The sequence below is a fragment of the Bombina bombina genome, chromosome 11, assembly GCF_027579735.1.
Source record: "Bombina bombina isolate aBomBom1 chromosome 11, aBomBom1.pri, whole genome shotgun sequence".
Taxonomy (NCBI): Eukaryota; Metazoa; Chordata; class Amphibia; order Anura; family Bombinatoridae; genus Bombina; species Bombina bombina.
The window spans coordinates 71187246-71214080 of record NC_069509.1 but is presented as its reverse complement, the minus strand read 5'-3'; the positions used below and the strand labels follow the sequence as shown (position 1 = coordinate 71214080).

At 38.9% G+C, this 26835-nt stretch overlaps 1 protein-coding gene across 1 annotated transcript in view; it reads right to left on the bottom strand.

Moving 5' to 3' along the window:
• Nucleotides 1–26835, bottom strand: part of CACNA1H (calcium voltage-gated channel subunit alpha1 H) — a 498677-nt gene that overhangs the window by 422031 nt on the left and 49811 nt on the right. The window contains exon 3 of the mRNA XM_053694739.1: nt 19596–19693. Within this exon, the coding sequence (XP_053550714.1) occupies nt 19596–19693 (98 nt within the window). The remainder of the gene's footprint in view (nt 1–19595; nt 19694–26835) is intronic.

Here is a 26835-nt window from a genome sequence, read left to right as displayed (position 1 = left end):
TTACACAACCATGCGCTTGTAATCCGAGCAGAATGTGGTTTGGGTTGTCCTGCTGGAAAATGAAGGTACGTCCAAAATGTATACATATCTTTCTGCATTAATGGTGGCCTCAAGAGATGTGCAAGTTTCACATACCATGGGCACTGACCACCTCCCCCCATACCATGACAGACGCTTGCTTTTGGACCTAACACTGATAACCACTTGGATGGTCCTTTTCCTCTTTGGCCCGCAGAAAACGACAGCTGTTTTTTCCAAAAACTATTTGAAATGTTGACGTGTCGGACCACAAAAAAAAAAACTTTTCCACTGTGCTTAGTGCTACTGTCCATCTGAAGTGAGACCGAGCCCAGAAAAGAAGGCTTCTGGACAGTGTTGATGTATGGTTTCTGCTTCGCATTGTAAAGCCTTAACTTGCATCTGTGGATGCAGCAGCGAATGGTGTTGACTGACAAAGGTTTACCAAAGTATTCCCGAGCCCATGTCAGGATATCCATTACAGACTCATAACAGTTTTTGAGACGTCTGAGGTTTCAGAGATCACACGCATTCAGAAGTGGTTTTCGAGCCTTGTCCTTTAGGCATAGAGATTTGACCGGATTCCTTGAATCTTTTAATTATTTTGTGCACTGTAGAAGGTGAAATGTCCAAAAATCCAATGTCTTTGGAGAATGTTGTTCTCAAAGTGTTGGATGGTTCGCTGATGCATCTGTTGCCAGATTGATGAGCCTTGACCCATCCTTACTTTTGAAGGATTAGGACTTTTTTGGAGGTTCCTTATATATTATGATTACACGATTGTCTCACCTGTTTCACATCACCTTCTTATTTCATCATGTCACATCGTAGTCCTAAATTGCCCTTGTCCCAACTTTTTTGGAATATGTTGCAGTCATCATTTGAAATGAGTGTATGTTTTCAAAAATACATTAAATTCACAAAGTAAAACATCAAATAATGTGTTAATAATGTGTTTTCAACATAGTACAGGGCGAATTGAATTTTCAAATGACTTTTTCCATAGTGTCTTAACTTTTTTGGAATAGGGGTTCTATTACACATTCAAATAAATGTTAATTTTAACCTACAAAAATATTTTAAACATGTTTTTCATTATAATTGTATATGTACAGTACTTTTTGCGTCATACGTTATTAAAGGGACAGTAAACATGTTTTGCTTTTATGTAAAAATGATGTTTGTCCCACATGTCCCTAGATAGGCTAGAACGATAATTCTGTGCCCTGCAAATGCTGCAGATCAAGTAGCTGGTTCTGGAAATTTGCAGCATTTAGTAAACCACAATTCCAGAATTTGCTATTTTTGGCATTTCTAGGGAACATGGGTCAAAGCACAATTTTTACACATACAAAATAAAAGATGTTTTAAGGGACACTAAACCCAATTTTTGTTTCATGGTTCAGACAGAGCAGGCAATTTTAAACAACTTTCTAATTTACTCCTATTATAAAATTCTCTTCGTTCTCTTGCTACCTTTATTTGAAAAGGCAGGAATGTAAGCTTACGAACCTGCCCATTTTTGATTCAGCACCCTGGATAGTGCTTGCTGATTGATGGCTACATTTAGCTCCTTATCTTAGATTTCTACTTTTTCAAATAAAGATAGCAAGAGAACAAAGATAAAATGATAATAGGAGTAAATAAGAAAGTTGCTTAAAATTGCATGCTCTATCTGAATCATAAAAGAAAAAATGGTTTTAGTGTCCCTTTAATGTATCCTTAAAGAAACAGTAAGTACTTTGTAATTAAAAGACTTTTCGGATGTGCTGCATTAGAATAATCTATTTAAAAACCTATTAACATTCTTTTTACTGTAATTATTTTTCAATATCCAAATTTCACCCACCATTTACCTTATACGAAGGAGCCACACTGGGAAACGATTAGCCACAATCATAATGTTTGTAGAAAATACATTGTTTTGTAGTTGTTATCAGTAATAACCAATTAGGGACACATATGTAACAGGGTTAGCCTTGAAACAACAACAGGGTGCATTTCAAGATCTGAAAATTAGAAAATCCTAAATTTGCAGAGCTAAATTACATGAAAGAGGGCAAAATACACAATGGTAGTAAACTGCAAAGTTATTTCATTATTTGTAAGCAAAGTTTTATTTAAAAAAAAAGAAACAAACCAGTTTCTTCATTGCAATGCTTTTTGTTCCACAAATTTGTTAAGAATTATCATTTGTGTATATTTTTTCTATGTGGAACATTGTTGCAAACTGTGCACAATCTAGAAAAGCAATCTCAAATACTATACCATATATTTTATTAAATGGACAGTGCACTGTAAAATTGGTGTCTTGCCAACATATTGCTATACAAGCAGCAGAGTATAAGATATATGCAAAATTATATCATCAGATATATGCAAATAGCTGGTTTTGTTTTTGTACATGGGTTGAGTTTACAGGGTCATCAGATCTCCTTATTTGATCACATTCTATACACACACTTATCTAATCTCTGTCTGTATACCAAAGTCCAATTTAAAATGAACATTTTACTATGTATCTCTCTTACCTTCCACTAGGAATATATATATTTGTTATGTTGGTTATGTTTTACAAAGCTTTTTATATCCAATATTTGAGTATTCCAATATATACTGTAGGTGGGGATATCCCTGCTATTTCAAATGCCAAAATAAAGGTAAAATAGCTAATTGTGTACAATATAATTATACACCAGCAGGTAAAATTGATGATTTTGAACAAATAAAAAGGTAGAGAGTTTTACAGTAAACTGTCCCTTTTTTTAATCATTCAGAAAAGATTATGGTAACAGAACCATTCTGCATAGGGTTCCTATATTGCTGCTTTAAGGGAGGACACATGAAAAATACATATGCCATGGGCTCGTTAAAAAAAATTAATGTTTGAATAATATTACATTATAAGAACCCTGACATATGAATTTTTTATATGTGCCCCCCCCCCACACACACACTCCTTAAAGCAGCAATATGGCAAACCTAATCATGCAGTAACCCTGTAAAATATAATTTTTTTATTTTTTTTTCAATGACAGTAAAATATAATTTTATATATTCATTGTAACATAAAACCTCTATAATTACAACACAGTTGTTTAGGCTGAAAAATGATCAGGGTCATTAATATCATCCTTTACTCCTCTAATCCATGTTCTATGTGTGTTTGTCTGCAGGAAGCAAACGCAAATATAATTAAAACATTTATCTTTATGGATAAATTCCTTCCTGATTCCATAACTGGTAATCAGATATCCATGAGCTGCAAAACTGTGCTCTGCTTCCTACTGCAATAATAGTAGGTGCAATATATAATATATATACAGTAAATATATATATATATATATATATATATATATAGTCCTCCAAAAGAAAGGGCACTCACAGGTCTTGACAAAGTAACATATCTTTATTGCATATAAATCATCATAAAGTGTCAGTCGATGTTTTGGCTACAATCTTAGCCTTTTTCAAGACAATCTAAAAACATAATACATACAGCAGAATTAATATTCAATTCTTACAAAATGTACAAATGAATTATAACATTTCATGTCTACATAAACTCTAAAAAATAGATATACAAAGTGACTCCCTATACTATCCAAAGTGTTTTAAAAATTGAGAATATTGGTACCAAAGAGTTTCATAGATATCCAGCATGCCTACATACAATCGGCATAATAGTTGATATTATTAAAAAAGTACTGGTGCCTATTTCAGTTGGATGTTTAGATAAAATATTTAAATAGAACATCGTGAACATTTAACTTTGCCAATAATTATTGCAACCCAACAAGATATGCAAATGGATTATATTATAACTACCCAACCATAAGGAAATTTTGTGAATTCAATGTTTCAAATACAAAGATATCTGCCAGTGATAGAGTATAATAAAGACCTAAAAAGCTTCTTAACAAATGCCAGAACGATGTATACAATGAATCATTACTGACTATACATACTTTAGGAAACGATCGCTCATAACCAAAATCCAAAAATAAACAATAACAGAAGCCATTAAGATACATACCAAAGTCTGTTACAAACAACTCTCAGTGTTTCTAAAGCGTCATTCTGTGACGTCATATGCACCTGTAAAAACCAAGCCTCTTTTTAACTGACCAACTGGATCAGTGATTGGGCACAGCACATACAAGTGTCATAGAAGTAGGCGTGTATAACCTTTGTATATTACCAATACCAACTACCTAGTGAAAAACTATGGGATTTGTCAACAATCAGACTACTTATAGATATAATTGTAAAATTCCAAAAGACATCCATAGTACCCACAAAGGGCAACATAGAGCGATGTGTACAACGTATTTTGAAAACCTTTATGCACAACGGCCTAATTGGTTTTTTTTGGAAAAAAGAGGGAACTAAATGATAAAAAGAATAATACCGTATAACCGTTAAAGGGACAAAGCCCAATATACAACAGACAATGCATATATAAATAATCTTTCGAAATTTGAAAAATCAAAAAGTCCCAACTCCCAACATACAGCCTGTACAAATATGGATATTCACATATGCCAACAACGAAATGCAGTTTATTGTACAAAACAGTAAGTATGAGACAAATCACACTGCCTTAATATGCCATTAAGTGCATAAAAATTACTTTGTCCAATATAGTAAGCTCAAATAAGCTAATGAGCATATGTCAAATGGACCTAATATAAGTAATATACACACAAGTATAGACAAGAAGTTAATGCACAAGTATCATAGTTTAGCAAATAGAATATCCCTGGGATTGAAAGTCATAACATTTTAATTCCATGTGAACATAATGAGTACTATACCACAATTTACATGGGACAATTAACAATGTGGAAAATTAGACCTGGAGAATCAATAGAAAAGGGCATAATCCAAATATGTATTTAGACCTCTAGGGGTCATAGTGCCTAATCTATTAATCCATTGAACTTCACATTTTAGAAGTTCATCATCTCTATTCCCCCTCTCTTTAGAGGCGGGACCCTGTCTATGAGCATAGTTTTTAACATAGCCACTGAGTGGCCATTTTCCACAAAATGCCTAGCTACAGGCTGTTCACTAGACCCTTCCTTAATGGTTTTACGTATAGCACTCCCTATGGTTAGCTAACCTTTCTGACCCACATTTGATGATTCCTATGGAGAATGAAGACAGTGAGGCTCAGTTTGCCTACACAGATGAAGATGCAGAGAGAATTTTGTTGGCCTGTGAAAGTGAGGGTATTGGAGATTCTCCTTTAAATCTATATCACAAGTTACTCAATATGAAACGTAAAGAGGTTGATTACAACTTACACTCCAACTACCTGGCAGATTATTATAAGAAAAAAATGATCCCGGGGGTTTTTCATATTAAAAACATGCCAACCTTGGGCAGGAACAATATGGACTTTTGAAGGAAGTGGAATGCAATTGCTAATAATTGTTAACTTGATTGGGTTTTACTTGTGATAGAAGAAGTAACCAGGCTTAAGAAAAATACTAAATCTGATATTGTAATGTTGGAAAATGAAACATTGTCTTGTTTATACAATGATCATAGTGAGGATTGGATTAACAAACTTAAGGTTCAACTTGAAAAATATAAACAGGATTTAGTGAATTTTAAAAACAAAAAGTTACAAGTGATTGAAATTGATTATCGTGAAAAAAGAGTCTATCCTTGGTTGAATGAAAAAACACTAAATTACAGGCGTAGATTTAGAGATAAACGCACACAACACTTACCACAGTTGACACTAGTGGTGGTGATTCTAGTGGACCAGAGGGCAATGACACTAATGGAGATAGTAGGGACCCTCGCAGAATACTCACAAGATCACAAAATAAACCCCCCACTTTTCCAAAAAAGGACGAAAGAAAAACAACAGAGGGCACATCAGAAGGGGGGGGGGGGGGCTACACATGGAATGTTCACATGGAATTAAATTGCTATGACTTTCAATCCTAGAAATATTCTATTTGCTAAACTATGATACTTGTGCATTAACTTCTTGTCTATACTTGTGTGTATATTAGTTATATTAGGTCCTTTTGACATATGCTCATTAGCTTATTTGAGCTTACTATATTGGACAAAGTAATTTTTATGCACTTAATGGCATATTAAGGCAGTGTGATTTGTCTCATACTTACTGTTTTGCGCAATAAACTGCGTTTCGTTGTTGGCATATGTGAATATCCATATTTGTACAGGCTGTATGTTGGGAGTTGAGACTTTTTGATTTTTCAAATGTTGAAAGCATATTTATATATGCACTGGCTGTTGTATATGGGGCTTTGTCCCTTTAACGGTTATACGGTATTATTCTTTTTATCATTTAGTTCCCTATTTTTTCCAAAAAACAATTAGGCCATTGTGCATAAAGGTTTTCAAAATATGTTGTACACATCGCTCTATGTTGCCCTTTGTGGGTACTATGGATGTCTTTTGGAATTTTACAATTTTATCTATAAGTAGTCTGATTGTTGACAAATCCCATAGCTTTTACAAGGTTATACACGCCCACTTCTATGACACTTGTATGTGCTGTGCCCAATCAGTTGGTCAGTTAAAAAGAGGCTTGGTTTTTACAGGTGCATATGACGTCACAGAATGGAGCTTTAGACACGTTGAGAGTTGTTTGTAACGGACTTTGGTATGTATATTTATGGCTTCTGTTATTGTTTATTTTTGGATTTTGGTTATGAGAGATCATTTCCTAAAGTATGTATATTCAGTAATGATTCATTGTATACATCGTTCTGGCGTTTGTTAAGCAGCTTTTTAGGTCTTTGTTACACTCTATCACTGGCAGTTATCTTTGTATTTGAAACATTGAATTCACAAAATGTCCTTATAGTTGGGCAGTTATAATATAATCCATTTGCATATCTTGTTGGGTTGCAATAATTATTGGCAAATAGAAATAACCTTTGGTTTCATTCGTTTGTTACAATTGTAACAAGATCCCTTACCATGATTAAAGCATACTAAATACTAATACCTCAAGTTAAGTTACATGGTTAAAGTTACATCTTCACAATGTTCTATTTAAATATTTTATCTAAACATCCAACTGAAATAGGCACCAGTACTTTTTTAACAATATCAACTATTATGCCAATTGTATGTAGGCATGCTGGATATCTATGAAACTCTTTGGTACCAATATTCTCAATTTTTAAAACACTTTGGATAGTATAGGGAGTCACTTTGTATATCTATTTTTTAGAGTTTATGTAGACATGAAATGTTATAATCCATTTGTACATTTTGTAAGAATTGAATATTAATTCTGCTGTATGTATTATGTTTTTAGATTGTCTTGAAAAAGGCTAAGATTACAGCCGAAACGTCGACTGACACTTTATGATGATTTATATGCAATAAAGATATGTTACTTTGTCAAGACCTGTGAGTGCCCTTTCTTTTAGAGGACTTTCTGTACATGTTTTAAGGAGACACCCAGGCACTAGATAAGCTACGGCTGAGAGAGTGAGTGCGTAGTAATTGGTTATATATACTGTATATATAAAAGAAAATGAGTCAAGTTTAAAGGGATAGGAAATTCAAAATTAAACTTGCATGATTCAGAAAGAGAATGTAATTTTAGATAACTTTACTATTTACTTTCATTAACAAAATTTGCACAGTCTTTTAATATTTGCACTTTTTGGGGCCAATTTATCATGGCCCGAATGGGGCCAAGTACATCTGTTTCCGCGCAAGCCTTCAGGTTTGCCGAAAACAGGAGTTAAGAAGCAGCGGTCTTAACACCGCTGCTACTTAACTCGTCCGCCACCTCTGAGGCTGCGGACAGCAATCCACCTGATCGCATACGATTGGGTTGATTGACACTCCCTGCTAGCGGCTGATTGGCTGCCAATCTGCAGGGGGCGGCATTGCACAAGCAGTTCACTGACGGCATTTATCGATGTCTGGCGGACATGATCGCTACAGCGGATTATGTCCGCCAGACACATGATAAATTGGCCCCTTTGAGTCATCAGCTCCTACTGAGCATGTGCCAGAATTCACAAAATACACATGATAAAGGGGGCGTAGAAATAGACATAACTTTCAAATTTGTCAGAAAAACATCTTCACTCTATGTGAATACATTTAGCCATCAATCAGCAGGTTCTACCCGGGTACTAAACCAAAAATGGGCTGGCTCCTAAGCTTACATTCCTGATTTTTCAAATAAAGATAGCAAGAGAACAAAGAAATATTGATAATAGGAGTAAATTAGAAAGTTGCTTAAAATGTTATGCTCTATCTGAATGAAAGAAAACATTTGGGTTTTGTGTCCCTTTAATAGAAAATAGAGGCAGTTTGATTTGTATTGGCTGCACAATTTAATTTTTTAAGTGCGCCCCCTGCTGACTTTGCACCACTTAGCAGAGTTTCATTTTCCATCAAGCTCAATTGATTTAAATGGAAGACATCTTGGAAATCGCAGGAAAAGACCTTTTTTTTTTTTTAAAGAATTCCATGAGAGCAACTCTTGCGAGTGTTTGCCTGGTTTTTCACGTCTGATCCGGTAAATGTTAGATAATTGGGCCCCCACACAGCTGCATACAAAATAGTAAACCGCAAGTGATATATACATCAGTCTCAGTTTGGCAAAGAGGTTAAAGGGACATGCCATCCACATTTTTTCTTTAATGATTAAGAAAGAGAATGCAATTTTAAACATCTTTCTAATTTACTTATATTATCTAATTTGTTTTATTCTCTTGATATTCTTTGATGACAGCATATCTAGATATGCTCACTAGCTGCTGATTGGTTGCTGCACAAAGAAGCCTTGTGTGATTGGCTCACCGTGTGCATTGCTTTTTCTTCAACTAAGAATATTTAAAAAATGAAGCAAAATAAATAATGGAAGTAAATTGTAATGTTGTTTAATTGTCTATTCTCTATCTGAATCATGAAAGAAAGATTTTGGGTTTAGTGGACCTTTAACCCCTTAACGACCAAGGACGTACGCCACACGTCCTCAAAAAAAAGTCAGTTAATGACCGAGGACGTGTGGCGTACGTCCTTGGTCTGGAAAGCAGCTGGAAGCGATCCTGCTCGCTTCCAGCTGCTTTCCGGTTATTGCAGTGATGCCTCGATATGGAGGCATCCTGCAATAACCCCCCTTGGCCATCCGATGCAGAGAGAGCCACTCTGTGGCCCTCTCTGCACCGGACATCGATGGCCGGTATCGTTGGTGGGTGGGAGCTTACGTGGGAGGCGGCTGGCGGCCATCGATGCGCTATGTGGAGTGGAGGGGGGCGGGATCGGGGGGCGGGAGCTACGGGGGCGCGCACGGGAGCGCGCGCGTGCACGGGGGTGGTGGGCGGGCGCGTGCACGGGGCGGGAGCGGGTGGGAACCGCTACACTACAGAAAAAAAAAAGTTAAAAAGTTGAAAAAAAACCAACTTAAATGCAATCTAAGGGTCCTGGAAGGGGTTGGGGGTTGGTCTCGGTGGGGGGGGGGAAAGCTACACTACAGAAAAGGGAATTAAAAAAAAAAAAAGGCACATTTTGTTACAAAACTGGGTACTGGCAGACAGCTGCCAGTACCCAAGATGGCGCCCATTATTGCAGAGGGGAAGGGTTAGAGAGCAGTATGGTGGGGGATCAGTGAGGTTGGGGTCTAAGGGGGGATCCTACACATCAGCATATGTAAATATGCTTTTTTTTTTAAAAAAAAAAAAGGGCCAAATACCTTTTATTTTAGTACTGGCAGAGTTTCTGCCAGTACTTAAGATGGCGGGGACAATTGTGGGGTGGGGGAGGGAAGAGAGCTGTTTGGGAGGGATCAGGGGGTCTGATGTTTCAGGTGGGAGGCTGAGCTCTACACTAAAGCTAAAATTAACCCTGCAAGCTCCCTACAAGCTACATAATTAACCCCTTCACTGCTAGCCATAATACACGTGTGATGCGCAGCGGCATTTAGAGGCCTTCTAATTACCAAAAAGCAATGCCAAAGCCATATATGTCTGCTATTTCTGAACAAAGGGGATCCCAGAGAAGCATTTACAACCATTTGTGCCATAATTGCAGAAGGTGTTTGTAAATAATTTCAGTGAGAAACCTAAAATTGAGAAAAAATTAACGTTTCTTTTAATTTGATCGCATTTAGCGGTGAAATGGTGGCATGAAATATACCAAAATTGGCCTAGCTCAATACTTGGGGTTGTCTACTACACTACACTAAAGCTAAAACTACCCCAAAAAGCTCCCTACATGCTCCCTAATTAACCCCTTCACTGCTGGGCATAATACACGTGTGGTGCGCAGTGGCATTTAGCGGCCTTCTAATTACCAAAAAGCAACACCAAAGTCATATATGTCTGCTATTTCTGAACAAAGGGGATCCCAGAGAAGAATTTACAACCATTTATGCCATAATTGCACAAGCTGTTTGTAAATAATTTAAGTTAGAAACCAAAAGTTTGTGAAAAAATTTGTGAAAAGTGAACAATTTTTTCTATTTGATTGCATTTGGCGGTGAAATGGTGGCATGAAATATACCAAAATGGGCCTAGATCAATACTTTGGGTTGTCTACTAAAAAAAAATATATACATGTCAATGGATATTCAGAGATTCCTGAAAGATATCAGTGCTCTAATGTAACTATCGCTAATTTTGAAAAGAAATGGTTTGGAAATAGCAAAGTGCTACTTGTATTTATGGCCCTATAGTTTACAAAAAAAGCAAAGAACATGTAAACATTGGGTATTTCTAAACTCAGGACAACATTTAGAAACTATTTAGCATGGGTGTTTTTTGGTGGTTGTAGATGTGTAACAGATTTTGGGGGTCAAAGTTAGAAAAAGTGTGTTTTTTTCCATTTTTTCCTCATATTTTATAATTTTTTTTATAGTAAATTATAAGATATGATGAAAATAATGGTATCTTTAGAAAGTCCATTTAATGGCGAGAAAAACGGTATATAATATGTGTGGGTACAGTAAATGAGTAAGAGGAAAATTACAGCTAAACACAAACACCTCAAAAATGTAAAAATAGCCTTGGTCCCAAACGGACAGAAAATGGAAAAGTGATGTGGTCATTAAGGGGTTAAGGAGGCCCATTTATCATGCTCCGTATGGGGCTTGTGGGCCCGTGTTTCTGGCGAGTCTTCAGGCTCGCCAGAAACAGCAGTTATGAAGCAGCGATCTAAAGACCGTTGCTCCATAACCCTGTCCGCCTGCTCTGAGCAGGCGGACAGGAATTGCCACAATTCAACCCGATTGAGTACGATCGGGATGATTGACACCTTCCTGCTGGCGGCCCATTGTCCGTGAGTCTGCAGGGGGCGGCGTTGCACCAGCAGCTCTTGTAAACTGCTGGTGCAATGCTGAATACGGAGAGCGTATTGTTCTCCGCATTCAGCGAGGTCTTGCGGACCTGATCCGCACTGTCAGATCAGATCCGCAAGACCGTTGTTAAATTGGCCTCATAATGTCCTATATATATATTATATAGGACAAAACACCTTGAGACGTGTAGTCTTTTATGCAAGATTAATTGCATGTCTATTCAATGTTTTTAGCCTATGCTTGCACGGGATAAAGTAGTGCATTTTCCATTGAATCAGAAGTGCGTTCACCTTAATTCTTTATGGACATTCAATAAGAAAAGCAAGACAGCAAGAGACAGTTTACAATTTGTGCGTGTCGTGCATAATGCAAGGTATATGGGCCCTCTGCCAATATCCGTTTATTTCATGTTTTTCTTCTGTTATCCCATTAACCTCTTCACTTTCTCAGAATATATTTCCCATAATTTGATCAAGTATACTGAAAGGACACAGGGGATGGTAATAAATTGTATTACTAAAGGGACCTGCGAAGGACACAGAGCTTGCTTCAATATTACTAAGTCATTTTCACTAAGGTTTAAAGGAAATACGTTTGGTGTATATATTAGTAATTGATAAGAGACGGACAATTATTTAAAGCCGAAAAGAAAAATAATCAAGTTTATTCTACACAGGGATGTTTTTATGTTTTGTTTTGTTTTTTGTTTGTTTGATTTTTGAAAATCTCAATATTTACATGCAAAATAACGTTCTTGCCAAGCCGTTAAAGGGGCGTAGTGCTTAAAGGGGCAGTATGCACCAATTTTCATATAACTGCATGTAATAGACACTACTATAAAGAATAATATGCCAGATACTGAGTAAAACTGTTTAAAAACTTACGTAGAAGCTCTCAATTTAACACTGTTAATGAGATAAGCCAGGGACACCCACTGAAAGGGGCTGATAGCAGAACCTACCCCCTCCCCTGCATATAAAAAAAACATACAAACAGAAGCAGTCTGAAGTCTAAAACTTTGGGGCTTGGTTTGGAGTCTGAAAATGAGCACAGTGTTATTTAAAAATAAGCAAAAACAGAATTTATGTTTACCTGATAAATTACTTTCTCCAACGGTGTGTCCGGTCCACGGCGTCATCCTTACTTGTGGGATATTCTCTTCCCCAACAGGAAATGGCAAAGAGCCCAGCAAAGCTGGTCACATGATCCCTCCTAGGCTCCGCCTACCCCAGTCATTCGACCGACGTTAAGGAGGAATATTTGCATAGGAGAAACCATATGTTACCGTGGTGACTGTAGTTAAAGAAAATAAATTATCAGACCTGATTAAAAAAACCAGGGCGGGCCGTGGACCGGCCACACCGTTGGAGAAAGTAATTTATCAGGTAAACATAAATTCTGTTTTCTCCAACATAGGTGTGTCCGGTCCACGGCGTCATCCTTACTTGTGGGAACCAATACCAAAGCTTTAGGACACGGATGAAGGGAGGGAGCAAATCAGGTCACCTAAATGGAAGGCACCACGGCTTGCAAAACCTTTCTCCCAAAAATAGCCTCAGAAGAAGCAAAAGTATCAAATTTGTAAAATTTAGAAAAAGTGTGCAGTGAAGACCAAGTCGCTGCCTTACATATCTGATCAACAGAAGCCTCGTTCTTGAAGGCCCATGTGGAAGCCACAGCCCTAGTGGAGTGAGCTGTGATTCTTTCAGGAGGCTGCCGTCCGGCAGTCTCATAAGCCAATCGGATAATGCTTTTAATCCAGAAGGAGAGAGAGGTAGAAGTTGCTTTTTGACCTCTCCGTTTACCAGAATAAACAACAAACAAAGACAAAGTTTGTCTGAAATCCTTAGTAGCTGTTAAGTAAAATTTGAGAGCACGAACTACATCCAAGTTGTGCAACAAACGTTCCTTCTTTGAAACTGGATTAGGACACAAAGAAGGCACAACTATCTCCTGGTTAATGTTTTTGTTAGAAACAACTTTTGGAAGAAAACCAGGTTTAGTACGCAAAACCACCTTATCTGCATGGAACACCAGATAAGGAGAAGAACACTGCAGAGCAGATAATTCTGAAACTCTTCTAGCAGAAGAAATTGCAACCAAAAACAAAACTTTCCAAGATAATAACTTAATATCAACGGAATGTAAGGGTTCAAACGGAACCCCCTGAAGAACTGAAAGAACTAGGTTGAGACTCCAAGGAGGAGTCAAAATTTTGTAAACAGGCTTGATTCTAACCAGAGCCTGAACAAAGGCTAGAACATCTGGCACAGCTGCCAGCTTTTTGTGAAGTAACACAGACAAGGCAGAAATCTGTCCCATCAAGGAACTTGCAGATAATCCTTTTTCCAATCCTTCTCGAAGGAAGGATAGACTCTTAGGAATCTTAACCTTGTCCCAAGGGAATCCTGCAGATTCACACCAACAGATATACCAAATTATGTGGTAATTTTTCTGGTTACAGGCTTTCAGGCCTGAACAAGAGTATTAATAACAGAATCTGAGAACCCTCGCTTTGATAAGATCAAGCGTTCAATCTCCAAGCAGTCAGCTGGAGTGGGTCGAACGGACCTAGAACAAGAAGGTCTCGTCTCAAAGGTAGCTTCCATGGTGGAGCCGATGACATATTCACCAGATCTGCATACCAAGTCCTGCGTGGCCACGCAGGAGCTATCAAAATCACAGACGCCCTCTCCTGATTGATCCTGGCTACCAGCCTGGGGATGAGAGGAAACGGCGGGAACACATAAGCTAGTTTGAAGGTCCAAGGTGCTACTAGTGCATCCACTAGAGCCGCCTTGGGATCCCTGGATCTGTACCCGTAGTAAGGAACTCTGAAGTTCTGACGAGAGGCCATCAGATCCATGTCTGGAATGCCCCACGGTTGAGTGACTTGGGCAAAGATTTCCGGATGGAGTTCCCACTCCCCCGGATGCAATGTCTGACGACTCAGAAAATCCGCTTCCCAATTTTCCACTCCTGGGATGTGGATAGCAGACAGGTGGCAGGAGTGAGACTCCGCCCATAGAATGATTTTGGTCACTTCTTCCATCGCTAGGGAACTCCTTGTTCCCCCCTGATGGTTGATGTATGAACTTGGCCCTCGCTAGCTGAGGCCAAGCTTTGAGAGCATTGAATATCGCTCTCAGTTCCAGAATATTTATCGGTAGAAGAGATTCTACCCGAGACCAAAGACCCTGAGCTTTCAGGGATCCCCAGACCGCGCCCCAGCCCATCAGACTGGCGTCGGTCGTGACAATGACCCACTCTGGTCTGCGGAAGGTCATCCCTTGTGACAGGTTGTCCAGGGACAGCCACCAACGGAATGAGTCTCTGGTCCTCTGATTTACTTGTATCTTCGGAGACAAGTCTGAATAGTCCCCATTCCACTGACTGAGCATGAACAGTTGTAATGGTCTTAGATGAATGCGCACAAAAGGAACTATGTCCATTGCCGCTACCATCAAACCTATCACTTCCATGCACTGCGCTATGGAAGGAAGAGGAACGGAATGAAGTATCCGACAAGAGTCTAGAAGTTTTGTTTTTCTGGCTTCTGTCAGAAAAATCCTCATTTCTAAGGAGTCTATTATAGTTCCCAAGAAGGGAACCCTCGTTGACGGAGATAGAGAACTCTTTTCCACGTTCACTTTCCATCCGTGAGATCTGAGAAAGGCCAGGACAATGTCCGTGTGAGCCTTTACTTGAGGAAGGGACGACGCTCGAATCAGAATGTCGTCCAAGTAAGGTACTACAGCAATGCCCCTTGGTCTTAGCACCGCCAGAAGGGACCCTAGTACCTATGAGAAAATCCTAGGAGCAGTGGCTAATCCGAAAGAAAACGCCACGAACTGGAAATGCTTGTCCAGGAATGCAAACCTTAGGAACCGATGATGTTCCTTGTGGATAGGAATATGTAGATACGCATCCTTGAAATCCACCTTGGTCATGAATTGACCTTCCTGGATGGAAGGAAGAAGTGTTCGAATGGTTTCCATCTTGAACGATGGAACCTTGAGAAACTTGTTCAAGATCTTGAGATCTAAGATTGGTCTGAACGTTCCCTCTTTTTTGGGAACTATGAACAGATTGGAGTAGAACCCCATCCCTTGTTCTCCTAATGGAACAGGATGAATCACTCCCATTTTTAGCAGGTCTTCTACCCAATGTAAGAATGCCTGTCTTCTTATGTGGTCTGAAGACAACTGAGACCTGTGGAACCTCCCCCTTGGAGGAAGCCCCTTGAACTCCAGAGAATAACCTTGGGAGACTATTTCTAGCGCCCAAGGATCCAGAACATCTCTTGCCCAAGCCTGAGCGAAGAGAGAGAGTCTGCCCCCCACCAGATCCGGTCCCGGATCGGGGGCCCGCATTTCATGCTGTCTTGGTAGCAGTGGCAGGTTTCCTGGCCTGCTTTCCTTTGTTCCAGCCTTGCATAGGTCTCCAGGCTGGATTGGCTTGAGAAGTATTACCTTCCTGCTTAGAGGACGTAGCCCTTGGGGCTGATCCGTTTCTGCGAAAGGGACGAAACTTAGGTTTATTTTTGGTCTTGAAAAGACCTATCCTGAGGAAGGGCGTGGCCCTTGCCCCCAGTGATATCAGAGATAATCTCTTTCAAGTCAGGGCCAAAGAGTGTTTTCCCCTTGAAAGGAATGTCAAGCAATTTGTTCTTGGAAGACGCATCCGCTGTCCAAGATTTTAACCAAAGCGCTCTGCGCCACAATAGCAAACCCAGAATTTTTTCGCCGCTAACCTAGCCAATTGCAAGGTGGCGTCTAGGGTGAAAGAATTAGCCAATTTAAGAGCACGAATTCTGTCCATAATCTCCTCATAAGAAGAAGAATTACTAATAATCGCCTTTCCTAGCTCATCAAACTAGAAACACGCGGCTGCAGTGACAGGGACAATGCATGCAATTGGTTGTAGAAGGGAACCTTGCTGAACAAACATCTTTAGCAGACCTTCTAATTTCTTATCCATAGGATCTTGGAAAGCACAACTATCTTCTATGGGTATAGTGGCGCGCTTGTGTAGAGTAGAAACCGCCCCCTCGACCTTGGGGACTGTCTGCCATCAGTCCTTTCTGGGGTCGACTATAGGAAAACAATTTTATAAATATGGGGGGAGGTACTAAAGGTATACCGGGCCTGTCCCATTCTTTACTAACAATGTACGCCACCCGCTTGGATATAGGAAAAGCTTCGGGGGGCCCCGGGGCCTCTAAGAACTTTTCCATTTTACATAGTGGTTCTGGAATGACCAGATAATCACAATCATCCAAATTGGATAACACCTCCTTAAGCAGAGCGCGGAGATGTTCCAACTTAAATTTAAAAGTAATCACATCAGGTTCAGCTTGTTGAGAAATGTTTCCTGAATCTGAAATTTCTCCCTCAGACAAAACCTCCCTGGCCCCCTCAGACTGGTGTAGGGGCCCTTCAGAAACCATATCATCAGCGTCCTCATGCTCTACAGAATTTTCTAAAACAGAGCAGTCGCGCTTTCGCTGATAAGTGGGCATATTGGCTAAAATGTTTTTGATAGAATTATCCATTACAGCCGTTAAATGTTGCATAGTAAGGAGTATTGGCGCACTAGATGTACTAGGGGCCTCCTGTATGGGCAAGACTGGTGTAGACGAAGGAGGGGATGATGCAGTACCATGCTTACTCCCCTCACTTGAGGAATCATCTTGGGCATCATTTTTACTAAATTTTTTTTTTTTTTATGACATAAAATACATATAGTTAAATGAGAAGGAACCTTGGTTTCCCCACAGTCAGAACACAATCTATCTGGTAGTTCAGACATGTTAAACAGGCATAAACTTGATAACAAAGCACAAAAAACGTTTTAAAATAAAACCGTTACTGTCACTTTAAATTTTAAACTAAACACACTTTATTACTGCAATTGCGAAAAAGTATGAAGGAATTGTTCAAAATTCACCAAAATTTCACCACAGTGTCTTAAAGCCTTAAAAGTATTGCACACCAAATTTGGAAGCTTTAACCCTTAAAATAACGGAACCGGAGCCGTTTTTATATTTAACCCCTTTACAGTCCCTGGAATCTGCTTTGCTGAGACCCAACCAAGCCCAAAGGGGAATACGATACCAAATGATGCCTTCAGAAAGACTTTTCTATGTATCAGAGCTCCACACACATGCAGCTGCATGCCATGCTGTCCTCAAAAACAAGTGCGCCATACCGGCGCGAAAATGAGGCTCTGACTATGATTAGGGAAAGCCCCTAAAGAATAAGGTGTCTAAAACAGTGCCTGCCGATATAATCATATCAAAATACCCAGAATAAATGATTCCTCAAGGCTAAATATGTGTTAATAATGAATCGATTTAGCCCAGAAAAAGTCTACAGTCTTAATAAGCCCTTGTGAAGCCCTTATTTACTATCTTAATAAACATGGCTTACCGGATCCCATAGGGAAAATGACAGCTTCCAGCATTACATCGTCTTGTTAGAATGTGTCATACCTCAAGCAGTAAGAGACTGCACACTGTTCCCCCAACTGAAGTTAATTGCTCTCAACAGTCCTGTGTGGAACAGCCATGGATTTTAGTTACGGTGCTAAAATCATTTTCCTCATACAAACAGAAATCTTCATCTCTTTTCTGTTTCTGAGTAAATAGTACATACCAGCACTATTTTAAAATAACAAACTCTTGATTGAATAATAAAAACTACAGTTAAACACTAAAAAACTCTAAGCCATCTCCGTGGAGATGTTGCCTGTACAACGGCAAAGAGAATGACTGGGGTAGGCGGAGCCTAGGAGGGATCATGTGACCAGCTTTGCTGGGCTCTTTGCCATTTCCTGTTGGGGAAGAGAATATCCCACAAGTAAGGATGACGCCGTGGACCGGACACACCTATGTTGGAGAAATTATACATTTTTACAAATACACACCAGGTGGGCTATATAAATGGATCATAAACAAAACTTTTATGCAAAGAAGGATCTTGTGTATAATGTCTCCTTAAAGAGATAAGAAAGTTAAAATTAAGCTTGCATTTTTCAGATAGACCATGTAATTTTAAGATACTTTTAAACTCACTTTTACTTTCAAATGTAGTTTGTTGTCTTGGTATTCGTTCTTGAAAAAAAGATTATGTACATATCCTACACTATTGAAAGCAAGTTGGTGATTGGTGCATGGACACATTTGTCTCTTGTGATTGGCTCATTAGATATGTTCAGCTAGCTCCCAGTAGTGCTTGCTGCTTCTTTAGCAAATGATAACGAGAGAATGAAGCAAATTAGATAATAGAAGTAAATTGGAACGGTTTTTAAAATCACATGATCTGCCTGAATCATAAAATAAAAAATTTGTGTTTCATGTTCCTTTAAAGAGTTGTATTAAAAAAAAAAAAGCTTTTTAAAGTGACACTAACAGGAAGTGCATATCTGTGCATAAGTGATATGTAGGCATCTATTGGTTACTAGATGATGGTGTGACTTACACAGAATAAAAATATGTTTTTTTCTTAGCACAGATGCATCCATTAAAAAAAAAAATATATATATATAGTGTTTTTAACATAAAATATACAGAACTAGCTATAAAACAAGAACAAAATGGTACATTTAGCTGAATCCATATTTGTAAGAATATTTCAAACAGCAAACACAAAATGTAAAGTAAACACATATTTGCCCCCCACCCCCACCATCCCCTAGCAGAGTGACAGTTTCTTAACTAATAAGAAGAAGAAAATTAGGAATTCTTAGGCCAATGTAGGGAGCACAGGAATTCACTCTAAAATCTGAAGAACTTGTAACTATTTAACAAAATATTTCAAAGACCAATTATTAACCAGTATTGCCCATTATCAATATAAAATAGAAAAATAGTGATAACCTACACACTGGATTACAAGTCCTGGGTACCAATGGAAACCTCCCCCTAAAGTCAAAATTAAACTCTCATCATTTAGATAAAATATACTGTTTTAAGAGACTTTCTAATTTACTTCCATTAAGAAATGATGCACACTTTCTGAGGCCCCATTTCTTAATGAGCATGTGCAAGAGTTCATATTACATATGTATATGAGTCTGTGATTGGCCGATGGCTGTCACATGATACAAGTACATTTTGTAATTTGTCAGAGAAAATCTACTGCTAGTTTAAAAGCGTTAATCAGAGTAAGCGCTATTGCATTGTCTTTTTTGTTAGGTACTTGTTGATTATTTAATTCCACTTTATTTAATGGTCGTTTTAAAAAGAAATTATACTTACTTGGAACCCTATTTATAGCTCTAAGTGGCCTTAAAACTCGAACAGTGCGTATGGCAGATAAGCTGACATTGTGTCCATCCAAGGAATATTCCATCATCCTAGAAAAAAACAGAACAGGAATTAGACTAATAAACTTTATTTTTACTTTAAAAAAAATGTAACACAAAAAAAACAAACATGATAATAAACTGCACTAAGCAGGTGGTCTGTACTAGTGATTTTTATCTTAGTCCTCAAATTTGTCATTCTCTTAAGAATCACATCATGTTGTACTATTTTTAAGTACCCAAAAGATGAAAAATGTAGTAACTATTAAAGGGGCATTTCACTGTAAACTTTACTGACCCATTTACCTGCTGTAGTGTATTACATTGTTTACAAATAACCTACCCATTTACCTTTAATTTGTCATTTGAAATAGCAGCTTTTGCCACTTAAAACCACCACCTATACTAAAAATATTAATACTTTTGTAAGTTATTTAAACAGTAGCCGTAATCATCATCACAGTTGGGGAAACATGTATTAAAATGTTAATTTTGAATTGTTCTCTCTAAAGGTCTGATATTCAAAACCTCACAGGCATGGAGAGAAATCACACACGATCTTTAGACCTTGTATAGTAATGTAGGAGTCTCCATTTCACATAAAGAACCCTATAACAACATATACATTTCTCAAGTTAAAATTTGTGTTTCTAAATTATTTTTAAGGGCCTCACCGTACCAACGAGACTTCTTAGAATAGAGCGGCAGGTTTTGAATATCAGGCCCTACATATTTACTTTTGTTTATACAAGGAAAGATAATACATGGGACATTGTGTATAGAGATAAGGATAAGAAAAAAATGTTTGTTCTTTCTGCAAGCTCAGCTCATTTCAATAAACCTAACAAAGACATTTCCAATACATGTTATACTCTACAGTTGGTATAACAAGTAATTGGAAACACATTAAGGGAAACAACTATTTTACAGTACACTGTGCCTTTAATGGCAATATCTTGTGTGCAAAGTAAAAATGATTTTATGAATCTGAATAATAATTAAAATAATGCTGTGGTTTACTTAAAGTGAATGTAAACTTTAATGAATTCAAGCCTAGGATAAAAAAATAATCTTAAAAACAGGGGCACTTTAATTCATTAAAGTTTACAAAGATGCTTATTTTTTTTAAATACCTTTGTGTTATGGTCAGCGCTGCAGAATCTGTTGGCGCTTTATAAATAAAGAATAATAATAATAATCATATGGTAAACATAACGCCAATCCTCCGCCCGCATCTCCTGCTTTCTTAAGCATATAAATGATGACTCCGGCTTCCTCCAATTGTTGTGTGTCCCCTTTGGCATCCAGCTTGTGGGGCAGGCAACAAATGGAGGAAACCAGATCACCATTAATATACTAATGAAAGCAGGAGCTGCGGACGGAGGATTGGCGTTATGTTTACCATAACGCAAAGGTATTTAAAAAAATAAGCGTCTTTGTAAACTGTAATGAATTAAAGTGTCCCTGTTTTTAAGAGTCTTTTTTGATACTGGGCTTTAATTCATTAAAAGTTTACAATCACTTTAATAAAACATTATTTTTCAGATTTTACCTGCTCTTTGGATTGACAGAGATATCATTCTGACCCAGGGAATTCCATTCTTTAATGTTACCAGAATACACAATAAAATATATGAAACATATAATTACAGTATATGATTTCACTGAGTATTAGAAGGTGCAAAGTAAAAAGATTTTAAATTAAGGGTTGGAATTTCACAAGATTTGATGTAAACTGGATGCCAGTTGTAGACACTAAGGCCTAGATTTAGAGTTCGGCGGTAGCCGTCAAAACCAGCGTTAGAGGCTCCTAACGCTGGTTTTGGCCGCCCGCTGGTATTTGGAGTCAGTGATTAAAGGGTCTAACGCTCACTTTACAGCCGCGACTTTTCCATACCGCAGATCCCCCTACGCCATTTGCGTAGCCTATCTTTTCAATGGGATCTTCCTAACGCCGGTATTTAGAGTCGTTTCTGAAGTGAGCGTTAGAGCTCTAACGACAAGATTCCAGCCGCCTGAAAATAGCAGGAGTTAAGAGCTTTCTGGCTAACGCCGGTTTATAAAGCTCTTAACTACTGTACCCTAAAGTACACTAACACCCATAAACTACCTATGTACCCCTAAACCGAGGTCCCCCCACATCGCCGCCACTCGATTAAAATTTTTAACCCCTAATCTGCCGACCGCCACCTACGTTATACTTATGTACCCCTAATCTGCTGCCCCTAACACCGCCGACCCCTGTATTATATCTATTAACCCCTAACTTGCCCCCCACAACGTCGCCGCAAACTACTTAAAATAATTAACCCCTAATCTTCCGACCGCAAATCGCCGCCACCTACGTTATCCCTATGTACCCCTAATCTGCTACCCCTAACATCGCCGACCCCTATGTTATATTTATTAACCCCTAATCTGCCCCCCTCAACGTCGCCGACACCTACCTACACTTATTAACCCCTAATCTGCCGAGCGGACCTGAGCGCTACTATAATAAAGTTATTAACCCCTAATCCGCCTCACTAACCCTATCATAAATAGTATTAACCCCTAATCTGCCCTCCCTAACATCGCCGACACCTACCTTCAATTATTAACCCCTAATCTGCCGACCGGAGCTCACCGCTATTCTAATAAATGTATTAACCCCTAAAGCTAAGTCTAACCCTAACACTAACACCCCCCTAAGTTAAATATAATTTTTATCTAACGAAATAAATTAACTCTTATTAAATAAATAATTCCTATTTAAAGCTAAATACTTACCTGTAAAATACATCCTAATATAGCTACAATATAAATTATAATTATATTATAGCTATTTTAGGATTAATATTTATTTTACAGGCAACTTTGCAATTATTTTAACCAGGTACAATAGCTATTAAATAGTTAAGAACTATTTAATAGTTACCTAGTTAAAATAATAACAAATTTACCTGTAAAATAAATCCTAACCTAAGATATAATTAAACCTAACACTACCCTATCAATAAAATAATTAAATAAACTACCTACAATTACCTACAATTAACCTAACACTACACTATCAATAAATTAATTAAACACAATTGCTACAAATAAATACAATTAAATAAACTATCTAAAGTACAAAAAATAAAAAAGAACTAAGTTACAGAAAATAATAAAATATTTACAAACATAAGAAAAATATTACAACAATTTTAAACTAATTACACCTACTCTAAGCCCCCTAATAAAATAACAAAGCCCCCCAAAATAAAAAATTCCCTACCCTATTCTAAAATACAAATATTACAAGCTCTTTTACCTTACCAGCCCTGAACAGGGCCCTTTGCGGGGCATGCCCCAAGAATTTCAGCTCTTTTGCCTGTAAAAAAAAACATACAATACCCCCCCCCCAACATTACAACCCACCACCCACATACCCCTAATCTAACCCAAACCCCCCTTAAATAAACCTAACACTACCCCCCTGATGATCTTCCTACCTTGTCTTCACCATGCCAGGTTCACCGATCCGTCCTGGCTCCAAGATCTTCATCCAACCCAAGCGGGGGCTAGACATCCACTGAAGAAGTCCAGAAGAGGGTCCAAAGTCTTCCTCCTATCCGGCAAGAAGAGGACATCCGGACCGGCAAACATCTTCTCCAAGCGGCATCTTCTATCTTCTTCCATCCGATGACGACCGGCTCCATCTTGAAGACCTCCAGCGCGGATCCATCCTCTTCTTCCGACGACTAGACGACGAATGACGGTTCCTTTAAGGGACGTCATCCAAGATGGCGTCCCTCGAATTCCGATTGGCTGATAGGATTCTATCAGCCAATCGGAATTAAGGTAGGAATTTTCTGATTGGCTGATGGAATCAGCCAATCAGAATATAGTTCAATCCGATTGGCTGATCCAATCAGCCAATCAGATTGAGCTCGCATTCTATTGGCTGATCGGAACAGCCAATAGAATGCGAGCTCAATCTGATTGGCTGATTGGATCAGCCAATCGGATTGAACTATATTCTGATTGGCTGATTCCATCAGCCAATCAGAAAATTCCTACCTTAATTCCGATTGGCTGATAGAATCCTATCAGCCAATCGGAATTCGAGGGACGCCATCTTGGATGACGTCCCTTAAAGGAACCGTCATTCGTCGTCTAGTCGTCGGAAGAAGAGGATGGATCCGCGCTGGAGGTCTTCAAGATGGAGCCGGTCGTCATCGGATGGAAGAAGATAGAAGATGCCGCTTGGAGAAGATGTTTGCCGGTCCGGATGTCCTCTTCTTGCCGGATAGGAGGAAGACTTTGGACCCTCTTCTGGACTTCTTCAGTGGATGTCTAGCCCCCGCTTGGGTTGGATGAAGATCTTGGAGCCAGGACGGATCGGTGAACCTGGCATGGTGAAGACAAGGTAGGAAGATCATCAGGGGGGTAGTGTTAGGTTTATTTAAGGGGGTTTGGGTTAGATTAGGGGTATGTGGGTGGTGGGTTGTAATGTTGGGGGGGGGGGTATTGTATGTTTTTTTTTACAGGCAAAAGAGCTGAAATTCTTGGGGCATGCCCCGCAAAGGGCCCTGTTCAGGGCTGGTAAGGTAAAAGAGCTTGTAATATTTGTATTTTAGAATAGGGTAGGGAATTTTTTATTTTGGGGGGCTTTGTTATTTTATTAGGGGGCTTAGAGTAGGTGTAATTAGTTTAAAATTGTTGTAATATTTTTCTTATGTTTGTAAATATTTTATTATTTTCTGTAACTTAGTTCTTTTTTATTTTTTGTACTTTAGATAGTTTATTTAATTGTATTTATTTGTAGCAATTGTGTTTAATTAATTTATTGATAGTGTAGTGTTAGGTTAATTGTAGGTAATTGTAGGTAGTTTATTTAATTATTTTATTGATAGGGTAGTGTTAGGTTTAATTATATCTTAGGTTAGGATTTATTTTACAGGTAAATTTGTTATTATTTTAACTAGGTAACTATTAAATAGTTCTTAACTATTTAATAGCTATTGTACCTGGTTAAAATAATTACAAAGTTGCCTGTAAAATAAATATTAATCCTAAAATAGCTATAATATAATTATAATTTATATTGTAGCTATATTAGGATTTATTTTACAGGTAAGTATTTAGCTTTAAATAGGAATCATTTATTTAATAAGAGTTAATTTATTTCGTTAGATTTAAATTATATTTAACTTAGGGGGGTGTTAGTGTTAGGGTTAGACTTAGCTTTAGGGGTTAATACATTTATTAGAATAGCGGTGAGCTCCGGTCGGCAGATTAGGGGTTAATAATTGAAGGTAGGTGTCGGCGATGTTAGGGAGGGCAGATTAGGGGTTAATACTATTTATGATAGGGTTAGTGAGGCGGATTAGGGGTTAATAACTTTATTATAGTAGCGCTCAGGTCCGCTCGGCAGATTAGGGGTTAATAAGTGTAGGCAGGTGTCGGCGACGTTGTGGGGGGCAGATTAGGGGTTAATAAATATAACATAGGGGTCGGCGATGTTAGGGCAGCAGATTAGGGGTACATAGGGATAACGTAGGTGGCGGCGGTTTACGGAGCGGCAGATTAGGGGTTAAAAGTGTAATGCAGGGGTCAGCGATAGCGGGGGCGGCAGATTAGGGGTTAATAAGTGTAAGGTTAGGGGTGTTTAGACTCGGGGTACATGTTAGAGTGTTAGGTGCAGACGTAGGAAGTGTTTCCCCATAGGAAACAATGGGGCTGCGTTAAGAGCTGAACGCTGCTTTTTTGCAGGTGTTAGGTTTTTTTTCAGCTCAAACAGCCCCATTGTTTCCTATGGGGGAATCGTGCACGAGCACGTTTTTGATGCCGGCCGCGTCCGTAAGCAACTCTGGTATCGAGAGTTGCATTTGCGGTAAAAATGCTCTACGCTCCTTTTTTGGAGCCTAACGCAGCATTTGTTTGAACTCTCGATACCAGAGTTAAATTTATGGTGCGGCCAGAAAAAAACCCGCGGAGCGTTAACAGCCCTTTTACCGCCGAACTCCAAATCTAGGCCATAGAGCATTAAAGGTGCATTAAATGGACATTAAACAATAAATACACTGTTTAAGCATAGTATTGAGGTTATTCCCCCCCGCCTCCCTCTAGTTATGGGTGTCACCATATTCAAATCATCTTACCTTTTACTGCAATCTATTGCTGACATGTTTGCAACTCAACTTCAGATACCTGCAGTGAAACCTAAGTCTCATAATGGCAGCATCCATTAAGCACCAGATTACAAGTAGTGTGCAAAATGTAGTTTTTTCTCAAGGGCGTTATTTGCACTCCACTTTGTAATACCAGCGCATGCTGGACGAGGCGGGAGGAGGGCGAAAAGCTGGTGTGAAGGGGACAGGAGTGGGTGGGACCGCTACACCATGCTACATTATGGCAGTGAGTGGGAAGGAGGGAGAAGGAGGAGAGGGGGATCCTATGTGGGATCAGTGTGTGGAAAGGGATCTGGGAGGGGGTATGCTAATGAAGGGGGCAGCTACACTATGGAAGAAAGTGTTTTTTTTTTATTTAAATACAATAATTTAGAGCAAACTGGATACTGGCAGACAGCTGCCAGTACCTAAGATGGCAGCAAATAGGTAGAGGGGGAGGGTTAGAGAGCTGTTTGGGTGGTAAGGGGGGATCCTACACTGCAGACAACTTTTATTTTTATAGAATAATCAATTGCAAACAACAATTAAAAGAGTGTACATGGGTTCCGGTGGGCGGGCCTAAGGGTAAGCAGCAGAAGCAGAGAGCTCCGTGCTCTTATATCTCAATTAAGGACTGTAAACCATTTGGAACATAAAATTTATAATAAATAATTGAGAGGCTGATAGACCCTGCGCCCAGCGATCTTTCCTTGGTAGAAGTTGCTGCCCGGAGTGGGGGACTAGAACTTAGCTGGGCCCCACATAGATTGCGTGAGCAAGACAACGCTCCACCACCGGAGACTCACAGTGGACCCTGACTGCATGAGAGCACACCTGGCGCAGGCATAAAAGGCTTCCACATTCCTATGAGAGGGGGATTGGAGTGCCGTACATGCAAGAGACCGGACCGGCCTTTGTTAAGGGCAGAGAGAGGCGGGTGAGAGACCCGGAGTGCCGCTGTCCCAGGAAACTTGCCACCGGTTTCCCCAAGCCTCCACTTCAGCTGTGGGAACCTTTGTAAGACCGGCAGGGCTTGGTGCGGAGATCTTGGAGTAG